The sequence below is a fragment of the Oryza sativa genome, chromosome 12 (genome assembly GCF_034140825.1).
Source record: "Oryza sativa Japonica Group chromosome 12, ASM3414082v1".
Classification (NCBI taxonomy): domain Eukaryota; kingdom Viridiplantae; phylum Streptophyta; class Magnoliopsida; order Poales; family Poaceae; genus Oryza; species Oryza sativa.
The window spans coordinates 10,130,689-10,143,397 of NC_089046.1; the positions used below are offsets into that span (position 1 = coordinate 10,130,689).

Genomic DNA, 12,709 nt, shown 5'->3' on the forward strand with positions numbered 1-12,709 from the left:
TTCATATATGCTTTCACGCCCGCAAACCCTTTAGCACCTCCGTCCCATAATATAAGAGATTTTGGTGGGATGTGACATATTCTAGTACTACGAATCTGGGCCGCCCAGATTCATATTACTAGAATGTGTCACATCCGACCAAAATCCCTTATATTATGGAACGATGGGAATAGCTGATAATAATACCTATATACTACTACAATACTCCCTTCATCCCAAAATGTTTGACGCAGTTGACTTTTTAAAAATGTTTGACCGTTCGTCTTATTAAAAAAAATTAAGTAATTATTAATTATTTTCATATCATTTGAAAATGATATATTGTTAAATATATTTTTATGTATACATATAGTTTTACATATTTCATAAAAGTTTTTGAATAAGACGAATGGTCAAACATGTTTAAAAAAGTCAATAGCGTCAAACATTTAGGGAATGAGGTATAGTTTTACACATTTCACAGAAGTTTTTGAATAAGACGTATTGTCAAACATATTTAAAAAAGTCGACAACGTCAAACATTTAGAGAATGAGGGGTACAACATTAATTCTTTCCAACCGAGATACACTGCTCTTGCCGTAAGTAAGTGCATGCATTGATCAATGATCGATCATATGTCAGCGAGATTAATCATTGGATTCATATGGCGGCGAGCTGGCTGACGTTGATGGGGTAAGCGTCGCCGGCGGCGGCGGAGGAGTTGAACGCCCTGGCGGCGTAGATCCGGTTGGCCGCCTCCGTCGGGTGGAAGGCGTCCCAGAACACGTACTTGCTCCGGTCGCCGCACGGCTGCTGCATCGGCAGGCACGTGATCTGCCCGTTGTTCCGCCCCACGCCGCAGCACCCGCGGTCGAGCACCTCGAACCCGTGCGCCGCCGCGCTCGCCGCCACCGCCCTCCCCGTCCTCACCGTGTCCAGGTACACCACCGTCGCCCCCGCCATCCTCCCCCCGCCGCCGCCGCCGTTGAGCCGCTTCACCATGGACAACAACCCCCTGTTGTAGATGGCGATCGCGCTGTTGATCTCCTCGTTGCACGCCCCGCCGCCGCCATTGCCGCCGCTCCTGCTCGCGTTCGCCGCTCGCGTACTCCCTCCGCCGCCGCCGCCGCCGACGGTCAGACCGACGCCGCCGAGAGAGATGCTAATGCCGGTGCCGGAATCGCTACTAGGAGCAGCGTCATCGTCGTCTTGGTTGTTGCTGATGCGGGCGAGCTCGTAGGGGATGCAGCCGATGTCGCCGACGGCGGCGAGGACGAACTTGCGGGCGCCGAGGGCGTGGAGGGCGGCGAGCTGGCGGGAGTACTCCTGGAGGAGGTCGGCGGCGTAGGCGGCCGGGTCGTAGGACTGCGCGGTGGTGTAGTAGTTGGGCATGAAGTAGTTGTTGAGGTAGTCGTTGCTGCCCATCCCGACGTAGAAGATGCACCGCCCGAGCCGCTCCGGCGAGCCGGCGTTCGGCCCCATCTGCCGCACCGCCGCCCGGAAGTGCTCCACCTGCTCCGAGAATGGGTAGTGCCGACCCTGCATGCATGCGTGTGGTGCGTGTCCACATGTACTTTGAGGAAGATGGTTTAATGTCGCGGAAATCATAAATATTTTGGTGACCCATAGAACTGAAATTTCTGAAGAAACTGAAAATGAGTAATTTTGGCTGAATTTAAACAAATTTTGGTTCTATCAGCTAGTCCCATTGTAGGTTTTTTTTGCGCCAAAATATCCCTTTTTTTTCCTAAAACAAGTCAAATCTGTTAAAATCCTGCCAATTTTTTTTCTGAAACAAGTCAGAATAATATGTTCAAATTTTGCTTAAATTCACTCAAATTTCATTTTTTGTCAAAAATATAGTGCAAATTTATCCAAAATTTAAATTTTGGCCAAAATTCAGACTGAATTTCGGGTCTATCGGTACACCGAGAGCACATTCTCTTCGGTTGAAAAGTTTGGATTCAGCAAAATTAGTTTAATTAAATTCAGACAAATTTTGCTGAAATTTTAAAATTAATTTTGTCCGGAAATTTCCAACATCTCCAAAACCGATTGTATTACTCCTCAAAATATTGGTGGTTTCCGTAATATTGAACCGTGGTCATTAATTATTACTAGCTACATGATCAACATGTCTGAATTAACGTTGGCACGTCCGTACTGTACAGTACGTACTACTCCCTTACCAGGTTGTTGCCGGTCTCGGGCCTGATCCCGGCGGCCCCGGAGGCGAAGTTGAGGCCGCGGGCGAAGTCGCCGGGCTGCGCCATGGCGTACGCCGGGATGAGCGGCGGGCGGAGGCCGAGCATGTCGGCGAGCATGTCCACCACGGTGAGGCCGTTGGTGAAGCGCCCCGGCGGCGCCGCGCCGGAGAAGTCGATCCCGTAGGGCTGGTAGTTGGCGCGCGCCAGGCTCAGGATGTTGTTGTTGTTGCCGCTGTCCACCAGCGAGTCGCCGAAGATGTACATGCACGGCACCAGCTGCTGCTGCTGCGCCGCCGCCGCCACCAACGCCGGCGACGCCGCCATGGCGACGACGAGAAGCACGAGTGCTACAGGTGATCTAGCTTTAGTGTGCATTGTGGGGGCGCTAGCTGCGCTGTGGCGTCGATGGATTATTTATATTGGTCTTTGTGAATGGAGGAGTGTGGGTGTGTGTGTATATATAGATATAGAGGTAATATAATATGGTTGGTTGGAAGATGATCGATCCGTCGTGGATGCATGCACATGCATGCCGGCTCGTGAAATTTCTGACTGATCACGGGAAAACGCAAGCAGACTGTATTGTGTTGTGTGGCTGGGCCGGTGACTGGTGGAGGTTAAAGTAAATGACTCGGGGTGCCTCAGCCGAAAAAGGCGTTGCGATCAACATAGCGGCGACAACTTCCGGTTTTACTTTAAAAATAAATAAAAAGGTTAATTTTTGCTACATGACATTGCGAGTTTGTGACTTCATGGTTTATTTATCAAGCTATACTGCATCCATTAAATTAGTGCTTTCGTGTTGACAAGGCGAGAGAGAGCCTAGCTACTTTTTTACACGGCATGGCCATATTGATCCTGCATTTAGAATAAAAAAAGACATCCGCCTCTAAAAAAAGTTTTTCGTTTTAATCCCCGTCTTCCTCTTCCTCTCTCAAGGTCCTAGGCAGAGGAGCGGGACGAAATCGTAAGTATCTCTGCCAGTTGGCCTTCCCCAAGTCACCATCCCCCAATCCATTTGCCTCACTAGTCAATGCCGCTGGCTCGGCTAGTCCGCACGACGCTATCATCAGATCTACTCATGCCCTGACCGACCTGACATCGGCGAATCATGATGGCCATCCCTAACACCCGATCCGGAGTGAGCTACTCGCACCTATCATCCCTGACTTCCGATCGGCTGCTCCTGCTCGTCGCCACCACAGTTACATATGCTCACGCTGTCGTCGGTGGGTGGCTGGCGAACCGGTGGTGTTGGACGGCGCCTCCCTCATCATCATCCTTCTATTGCTTTTTTCCCTTTTTAATGTATTTTTATTACTCCAGAACCAACAATTATATATAATTTTATCAACTCATCAATTATGTATAATATTTTTAGTCGAGATTCAACAATGTTGTTTGTTTGATTTGTCTGGAGAAGCAAGAGAGGAGGAGAGATGAAGAGGACGAGGAGAAAGAGAACAGGAGCCACATGCAATTAGCCTAAGCAAAACACGCATGGCGATTTAATGGGCCCCTCTCACTAGTCCGCACAAAAACACTAATTTAATAGGTACGATGTCTGCTGACAAATAATCATAATGACAAAGTGTGTTCTCCTAAGAGTTATTTGATGTGGTGTTCTAGAGTGAAAACTACAAATTTAAAATGTCCTATAGTAAAATTTTTTAAAAAATCCTGTTTTTGTTAATGAATCTTTATAGTGTGCCAATTCCATTTAGTATGCAAGGCGAGAAAACCAAAATATACGTGGGAAAAGAACTGTATAAGACCTACGGTATAAGTGGTCAGATTTGGTCACATTGTTCAAAATTTATAAAAACTGTAATGTTCAGTTAAGCCCAGTTTGGTCCCGTAGCTCAGTTGGTTAGAGCGTTGATCTTATGAGCCGAAGGTCGCGGGTTCGAGCCCCGCCGGGACCATTATTTACCAAAGGCACCTTGCAATTTTAACCAAATATTTTTAAAATTTCGTTGCTCCACCGTTCCAATTTTTACCAAATGCACCTTGCAATTTTATCCAAATATTTTTAAAAAAATTTCGTTGCTCCACCGTTCCGTACCATTTAAACAATCATGCAAATATATTCTTTTTAGTAAACCATCATGCAAATATATTCCTTTTAGTAAATTTTACAAAACTGTATATACGTTTTATCGAACTATAAAAAAACTACAGATTTAAAACATTGTATCACATATAACACTAAATTTATCACAAGATTTGATATATATCGAAGTTATGATAAAACTATAGATTTTATAGATCAGATCTCTAGTATTGATGTCATATAGGGCTATAAGTGTTATAGTTTTGTGATTAAATGGATTTGAAGCCAGTAGTTTTGTGATAAGATATTTTTATTAAATCTATAATTTTATGATACTTGAACTTAAATCTATTGTTTTGTTATAAATGTAATACTACCTCCGTCCCAAAATATAGCCATTTTTAGCTATGAATCTAGACATTGTTTTTAGCTATGAATCTAGACATACAATGTCCAAATTCATAACTAAAAATGCTTATATTTTGGAACGGAGTGAGTATTAAATTTGTAGTTTTGTGATATAACATTTTAAATCTGTATCTTTACTATTTGTAGTTTTTTTTAAAAAAATTACTCTATTTTTTTATTTCATTGATGCCCCATTTCATTTAACCATTTTTTTTCTAGAAACACTTGTTTTAAAAAAAATTATTTGCTCCTCTGTTCCATACCATTAATTATAGTAGAAAAATGTTTATGTACCAATTCTTTATATGTACTTGAGTTTCCATTTGGATCTTCTCTATATTCTGTTGGTACATTATTCCATTTCTTTCAAAATGACAATATTGCTCCTTTCTCATACTTATTTGTGCTAGTGTAAAATAAAAAAATGCAAACAAGATTCATTTGTAAAATCAAAGGGGATTAAATTATTTGATCATAAATTTAAAATAAAAAACGTTGAATCAAATTTGATGAAATTCAAACGATATTTTCACCAATATTTAAACCCCAAAAAATAATTTTGGTTTCTAATTTATTGAAGAAACTTTTGGATAGATTTTAAAAAATATATAGTTTTAAAAAGTGAGTTGAAAGTTTTAAATTTTGATGACTTTGCCAAAATGTAGCTGTGCAAATTAAAATAGCCAGCCCGGGGAAGTAAACAAGGTGAAATGAGTATATTCAGGTACAAGTCGTTGCTAGATTTGGTACGAGTCTCGTATTTACGGCTAATTATTTTTCGATGATAAGTAACATACTGTCGACGGGTGATACCCGTAGACCGGATATAGAGGGTATTGGGGTACGCTGGTACAAGGATCTAAGTAGTACGACATCGAGCAATCAAAAGACAAGAATTATACTGATTCAGGCCCCTTGATAGGTAATAGCCCTAATCCAGTTGATATGGGATTATATGGTAGAAAACACAGGTTACAAAGGAAAAGATGGAACTTGTCGGATCCAACGAGATCGTAGTCGAGTTGATCCGACTAGCTCTCGTCGATTTGGCTCCTCGCAGGCTCCGGCTTCGTAGGCTGTGTGGGTTGTGTTGGCTCTGAGATTCGATGATCTATGCCCTCCCCGGGGGTCCCTTTTATACCATAGGTCTGATGCTCTCCGAGTAGGACTCGAACACACTAGACCTAGCACAATACGTAGGTAACCCAGTTCTTGTCCGAGAAGGACTCTTCCCGTCTATTGATTTCGTGAGAAGTTTTCTTAGATTATGAAGGAAATATCCACGTACGCGTGGGTATGCCATGTCGATACGTAACGTATATCGAAGGGTAGAGGGTATGCCAGACCCGTAACCCTGACACATACCCATTGATAACGAGATTCATGTGATGACTTTGCCAAACTTAAATTATGACGTTTCAATATTTTGAAGATATTAATAGAGGTAGAATATATGTGTTACATAAAAATACAAAATTTACGAGCAATATGGGCGTCTATATTTGTAATTTACTACCCGTGTTTCTAACGAATAGCTCAGTCCCGCTCCACACAGTTTGTAATATGTACCCAGGCTAGGTGACCCCGACAGAGTCTTCTCACAAACCTCACTCAACGGTGATGTAGGTCGGAGCTGATCCGTGCATTGCATGAATCCGCCAAAGAAATCCAGTATAGTCTGCACTGGATTTCTCTTCTTGGTTGAACGTACTCGGCGCATCTCGCCGTCGTCAGTGATCACTGATCAGGGGCCACTCACGTCAATCCATCGAGCGTCCTCGCTCACTGCTAATCAGGGTTGGAAATTTCAGACCGAAATTCCTCCGATACGATATTAATTCGGCCGAAATTTTTGAAATTTTCAATTTTTTCATGAATTTGGGTAATATTTGTTCAAATTCAACTAAATTTTGTTCAAAATTTTGTACCAAAATTTCTAAAATTTCTGAAATTTCGGGATTTCAGTGACCCCCGATCAAAAACCCTAAACTGATATAGTGAACCCTGTTGCTAATTGGTCTGCTTCGATGATGGGACATTTTGGATTGATGTCAAAAATGTGTCTTGCCTATTTTTTCAACGATCCAAATAGTAAATGTGGGATTAAGCTCAACTAATTAATAGTGCCTATGTTTAATTTGGCTAAATCTTAGAAGTTTCTTCACAGACTTCAATACAATATCAAATTTTGACTTCATACATGGGCTCGCCAGTAAAAACTTCAGTAATTTTTTTTAGCTCCGCCACGGACTTTGTATTAAACTCATTTCTAACATAAGCCACATAACTAATTATTTAGATTTTAACACTACCAACAAATGAATTGGTATGGTAGAGATCCAAATGTGGCCGACATATGGTTTGACAAGATCGAACTGCGTCCCGTGCTTTTAATTACACTGTCCCATCTTTTTTATTTCCTTCGATCGTTGTATGGGGTATGGAGGCCACGGAAGGGTTGGACTCATAATGGATCAACGGTTACATGGACTGGTCCTACATTAATGATTACTACTTCCTCCGTTTTACAATGTAAATCATTCTAGTATTTCCCACATTTATATTGATGCTAATAAATCTAGACATATATATCTATCTAGATTCACTAACATCAATATGAATATTAAAAATGCTAGAATGACTTACATTGTGAAACGGAGGAAGTAAGTACTAACCGGCAGTAGAATAAGGTTTTGTCTGGAAAAAAGAACAGCAAACAAATTACTCGGCGGCAGATAGCGCGTAGGAACAAAAACAGAGCTTAACAAACAGAGCAAGCACCGATTTTTACTAAAGTCCGAGGTATGTATGTCAACAAGTCTCATGACCTGAGGCAATGATGAGATAAACACTGTTGAAAAGATACATGGGCGACGTCGGCTTCCGAAGAAGGGATATAGATTTAAATAAGGGAGAAACATATTATTGGGACAGATAGATTAGACTATTTGCTTGCAGATAATATACACAATCCCATCCTTATATAGTTGGTATAGCTTGACCCCCTAAGGCTAAGTTCGTTTCTCTGAGATGGGAACTCATTCCCTCCGCACGAAAAATAGAGCAGTCTATTAACATGTGATTAATTAAATATTAGCTATTTTTTCAAAAAATGGATCAATATGATTTTATTAAAGCAACTTTCGTATAGAAACTTTTCTCAAAAATCAAACCGTTTAGCAGTTTAAAAAACGTGCGCGCAGAACACGAGTGAGAGAGGTTGGGAACACAGGGAAACAAACACAGCCTAAGAAAGGATTCAATCCAATCTTATCTCTAATTAATTGATATGGGTTACCTACAGGTCTACAGCCCAATGCCCATGACAACAAGTAAAAAAAAAAAGGATGTTTATAGGTTATTTAGTTGTAGGTCACAATTTCTTACCATGGTCTACTAACAAGGTAACTAGCACAAAAGCTAGGTTACTAGTAGAGGAAACATTGGAGAACAACAGCAGAGAACTTGGGTTATACCGGCCTGCTACTGATGGACTTTTATTTTTTAAGACTTGATATATTACTTCTTTTTTCTTATATCAGTTACATCATTTCAGCGCAATCCAGATGCTTGTGAGTCGTATTCCGAAGTTTTCCTTGGAAGATATTTTACCACTCTTGAGGAGATACCGTGAGGTACCACGAGGTATCAGGAACCACGAGACGAGGTACCAATCACATCTAGCCATTGATTTAAGAGGGGTATGATTGGTATCAATGAATCTGGAAGTATCGACCACACACTGCCTACCTCCTCATTTGGTCCTCCTCAACTCTTCAAGAATTCTTCGAATGCCATGTCGCTACATTTGACTTCTTTGCAACATTCCACTTCCTTCCAGGACTTCATGACACCATGCTGCCATCCGCGAGACTACGAACCGTGCCATCTATGACACCAAGGTCTTTCAGATGGCTGGATGAGAAAATGTAAAGGGTAGACGAATGTGGTGCAGTACAAGATAGGAGATCTCTGGATTTTTCTTCTAGGGCGATGCTCTCTACCGATAGTATTATGCTGCCAGGCCAGTAGAACTAATCGGAACGGTTTATTTATTTTTAAGGGTAGATTAGTAAAGTATTAAGATTGATTAGGGTAAATTTGACACTAATTTTTCTCCTCGTGGGTCCCACGGTCAGCGTCGCTCGCTCACTCGCTCCTCTCCGTCGCAAAGCAGAGTTGCCGCTTCCTCATCCATCGAAACCGAACGGCAGTGGAGAGCGCGACTCAGGCTCGGGCTGGAGGTGGTCGGCTCGGAGGTCACCACGCTGGGCGGCCAGGTCAGGCTCGCCTTCCTTGTATCGTGCGGGTCTCGCGACGCCGCCGCCGCCATAGCCTCGGTCCGCCACGCGCTCCAGTCCGTGCTCGGCAAGGTCAGCTCAGGCTTCGACTTCGCACCCAGTGCGTCGCTGCTGGGCAGCAAACGCCGAAAGGTCTCCACGTTCGAGTCGTCGAGCTGCTCGTCTTGACAAGTTTCAGAGATGATTACGAAGTAATATGCCCGTTGCTCCTTTATTTCCAGCCAAAGAGATCTGATCAGTTGCAGTGATTTAATTGCTACTGATAAGTTTATCGATCATGGACTCATGGTTGTAAAAGAAAGATATATACAAGCTGAAGTGAGTTTTTCTTTAATTTCTTTCCTTCTTTCTTTTTGCCAAGATTACTGAAGTGGCTTCTCAACATTGGTTAGCACTTAGCATTTTGCTGCTTATCTTTTTGTAAGAGCGTTGTGCTCCAAGCATGATTAATTAATGAATTACCTTGCATTTGGCATATATATTTTTTCACATTTCAGTACAACTTCAATTTAACGACCAACTTGCTCCTTCATGCATCATATCATCACAATGTTTATTTTTATCCAACTTTAATGGGTACTCCCTCCATTTCACAATTCAAGTCATTCTAGCCACATTCATATTGTGGGAAATATGAACGTGGGAAATGCTAGAATGACTTACATTGTGAGGTACCACAAGGTGGCACCTAGGATAGAGAGCTTCAAAGACACTTTCTTCACAGTGCAAGCACCGCTAGTGGGACCCACATATACTGCTTTACCAAATCCCCAACTCCCTCAGTCATCACGCCCGTCTCCTCCTCCGTCACTCACCATGCTAGCTCTCCCCTGCTCCCTCCGCCGGCTCCGGCTCCCCTCTTCCCTCAGCCGGCGCCGGCTCTCCTCTCCTCCGGGCCGAGCAACGGCGTCCTCCATGCCGTGCGGCGGCAGCAGCAGCGTCCTCCGGGCCGAGCAGTGGCGGTAGCGTCCTTGAAGAAGCGCCGGCGGGAGGACGGCGGCGGTGGCGCGATTCTGGAGATGGTGGCAGAGCGGATCTGGGCTCCTCCTCTCTCGGCCGACGACGAGGAGACGGAGCTGCTCATGGTCGTCGTCCTCCTCGCTTTGTCTCCACTTCCGGCCGGCGATGAGGTTTCGGAGGCGGCAGCGCGAAGCGGAGCCCAGGACGACGATGAGGTCGGCGACGCGGAGCGGGAGGGCGCGAGGTGACGGCGAGTCGGAGGCACGCTCTCCACAGTGTAGGCTCCAGCCGTTACTCTGCTCCAGCGCGAGCGAGGAAGCGCGCTTCCCTCCGCGGGAGCGAGCGCCTCTGGTGGGACGCGCAACCTTACGCCACGCAAGCGCGAATCCTAGCTAGCGCGGTGGAGCACCGGTCCACGTCCCCGCATTGTGAAGGGCCTTAGAATTGCTTTTACGTTTTTGCCATTGGAGAGCAATCTTTTGGGATAAAATTAGAAAGCAGTTGGTCCAACCGTATTTTATTAACTGACCGCTTGTTTTTTTTTAAAAAAAAACTAGAAATAGAAATTATGGACAAAAAGAAAGCGCAACACCGTTGGGGTATCATCTGCCAACCTTTCTGTTGGACTTGGACTGGACTGACACACAATTACACCACTTAGCCATTTGGTCGTCGTACAGATTTGCTTTTCGATACACTGTTTTGGTATTTAATATGTAGCAAAAAAAAGGTAAAAAAACACTTACAAGTTATAAAAAGAGTGTATTATTGCCTATTTGCATGTGACAATCTTGAAAAAAAAAAAGTACTCCCTCCATACCTGAAAAACTGTATTTTTTGTTTTTTGCCAAGTCAAATTATCTTTTATTTGATCAAAAGAAGTAGATTGATGAACACAACAATTATATATGTTTTCTTGTGAATTCAGTTTGGAAATCCACTAATCAGTATAGAAAGGCATTTCCGATGAACAACAGAAGCATGATTTTTTAATTCCATGATCAAATTTTCATTGTCGACGAATTGATTGTTGGACACATATGCTCTAGGATTCACATCCATCTCGTACCCTTTGTATAAATATATATAGCCGGAGCTTCCATATATTTCATTCACATATGCCTCACCCAACAACATATAGTCGTAGCAGATACCACTCTTACATCAAGTCAGAGAGAGATCAGGTGAAACAAAAACAAAAGCAGAGCACGGCCGGTAAAATCAAAAGACGATGAACAAACTGGGAACACACGAAACAAGGTGGGAGACATCATCGAATCAGAGATGAACAATTAAACAAGGCTATATATGACGATGACGGCTTAGTTGCCACCAGACTCCTCGCAGCCCGGGGGCTTGTAGGCGATGAAGCTGATGAGCTGCACCTGCCTGACGTTGTCGAAGCCGATGATACGGACGAATGCATCAGGGTACGCCTTCTTGGCCTCCTCGAGCTCCTTGAGCACCTGGGTGGCGTCAGTGCACCCGAACATGGGCAGCTTCCACATGGTCCAGTACCTGCCATCGTAGTATCCGGGGGATCTGTGGTTCTCACGGTAGACGAATCCGACCTTGCTGAACTCGAGGCAGGGCACCCACTTGGAACGGAGCAGGTACTCGATCTGCTTCAGGAGGTCCTCCACGGTGAGCGGTGGCAGGTAGGAGAGGGTCTCGAACTTCTTGATGCCCTCAATCGGCCACACCTAAATAAACGATAATTGAATTATTGGTTAATGTTGAAGAAGAAGAAGAAGAAGAAGAAGAAGAAGAAGAAGAATAATGTGTGTTGGGTCAGTAGGTTATTACCTGCATGCACCTGATCCTGCCGCCATTGCTGACGTTGCCGAAGCTGGAGTTGCCGGAGCGGCGGGCGACGGGCATGCCGGCGGTGGACTTGAGCCCCTGGAAGGGAGCGACGGTGGTGGCCGACGACGCCATCACGGAGGGGGCCATCTCTGCAGCTCACCAAGCTCTCTCCTTCTTTGCTCGAGTACTTCTTGAGATGCACTGCTCTGCACACAGGCTCCCGCGGTACGTATAAATAGCCAAAACTCAGCGGATCGGATGGCAGCGGCGCTCGCGAGCCGCGGAGGCCGGGGATGTGGTAGGATTGGCCGGCGTGCGCGCGCCTATCCGCGGGCGTTTGTGGCTGGCTCACGCGCGCGCGGTGGTGTCGCGCCGGGCTCGTGGATTGTGGCCGTGGTGGCATCTCGACCCGGGCTCTGGCTGTGGTCCTCGTCTTCCTCTCTCCACATGATGTAGTATGCGGCGGCGAGTGATGGGCAGCGCGGGTGAGGATGGATGGGGAGATATCCACTGCCAGATCACCTTTGTCTCCCTCTGCACACTCGGTGCTGATTTTTATTTTGGTTTCTTTTGTGATCAATAATGCTGCTAGTATGTGGAGAGCAGTAGACTGGTCATCGGGGTCGTTGTTTAACTGTTTCTTCAGGCTGAAAATTGATGGTGGTGTGACCTCCCTTAACAGTACTTGAATTTTAATTTCGAGATCAAGCAAAAGGTCATCAAAACTTTGGGCCCTCATTAAGCAAAGCATCTTTATGAACTTCATTAGTACATTTTTTTATGTACAGTTTGCTTTTTGTTTACAAGTGCAACACATTCTTTTTGCTGCTATATTCAATAAAATTGATATACCTGGTGTCGGTTAGTGAAAAAAAAAGATCTACAACACGTGAATTGGCAGGGTATAAAATTTTAGAAAATAAATCCCACAGTTTAGTACGATATTGAAATATTAATACTTCCCTCCACTTAAAAATATTAATTTGTCATTCGA

At 44.2% G+C, this 12,709-nt stretch overlaps 2 protein-coding genes and 1 non-coding gene across 3 annotated transcripts; 1 reads left to right on the forward strand and 2 right to left on the reverse strand.

The window, feature by feature from the left end:
- Positions 1–481: 481 nt before the first annotated feature.
- On the reverse strand, positions 482–2,627 carry LOC4351964 (GDSL esterase/lipase At1g33811). Its single transcript, XM_015763711.3, has 2 exons — positions 2,170–2,627; positions 482–1,519 (listed from the first exon to the last, which is right to left on the reverse strand). Exons 1-2 carry the CDS (start codon positions 2,560–2,562, stop codon positions 641–643), a joined length of 1,272 nt encoding a protein of 423 aa, XP_015619197.1. The 5' UTR covers positions 2,563–2,627; the 3' UTR covers positions 482–640.
- Positions 2,628–4,038: 1,411 nt separating this feature from the next.
- On the forward strand, positions 4,039–4,112 carry TRNAI-UAU (transfer RNA isoleucine (anticodon UAU)). Its single transcript has one exon. It is a non-coding gene; the product is annotated as a tRNA-Ile (tRNA).
- A 6,779-nt stretch (positions 4,113–10,891) lies between these two features.
- LOC4351966 (ribulose bisphosphate carboxylase small chain, chloroplastic-like) lies at positions 10,892–12,075 on the reverse strand. Its single transcript, NM_001404723.1, has 2 exons — positions 11,716–12,075; positions 10,892–11,612 (listed from the first exon to the last, which is right to left on the reverse strand). Exons 1-2 carry the CDS (start codon positions 11,860–11,862, stop codon positions 11,232–11,234), a joined length of 528 nt encoding a protein of 175 aa, NP_001391652.1. The 5' UTR covers positions 11,863–12,075; the 3' UTR covers positions 10,892–11,231.
- Positions 12,076–12,709: the final 634 nt, after the last annotated feature.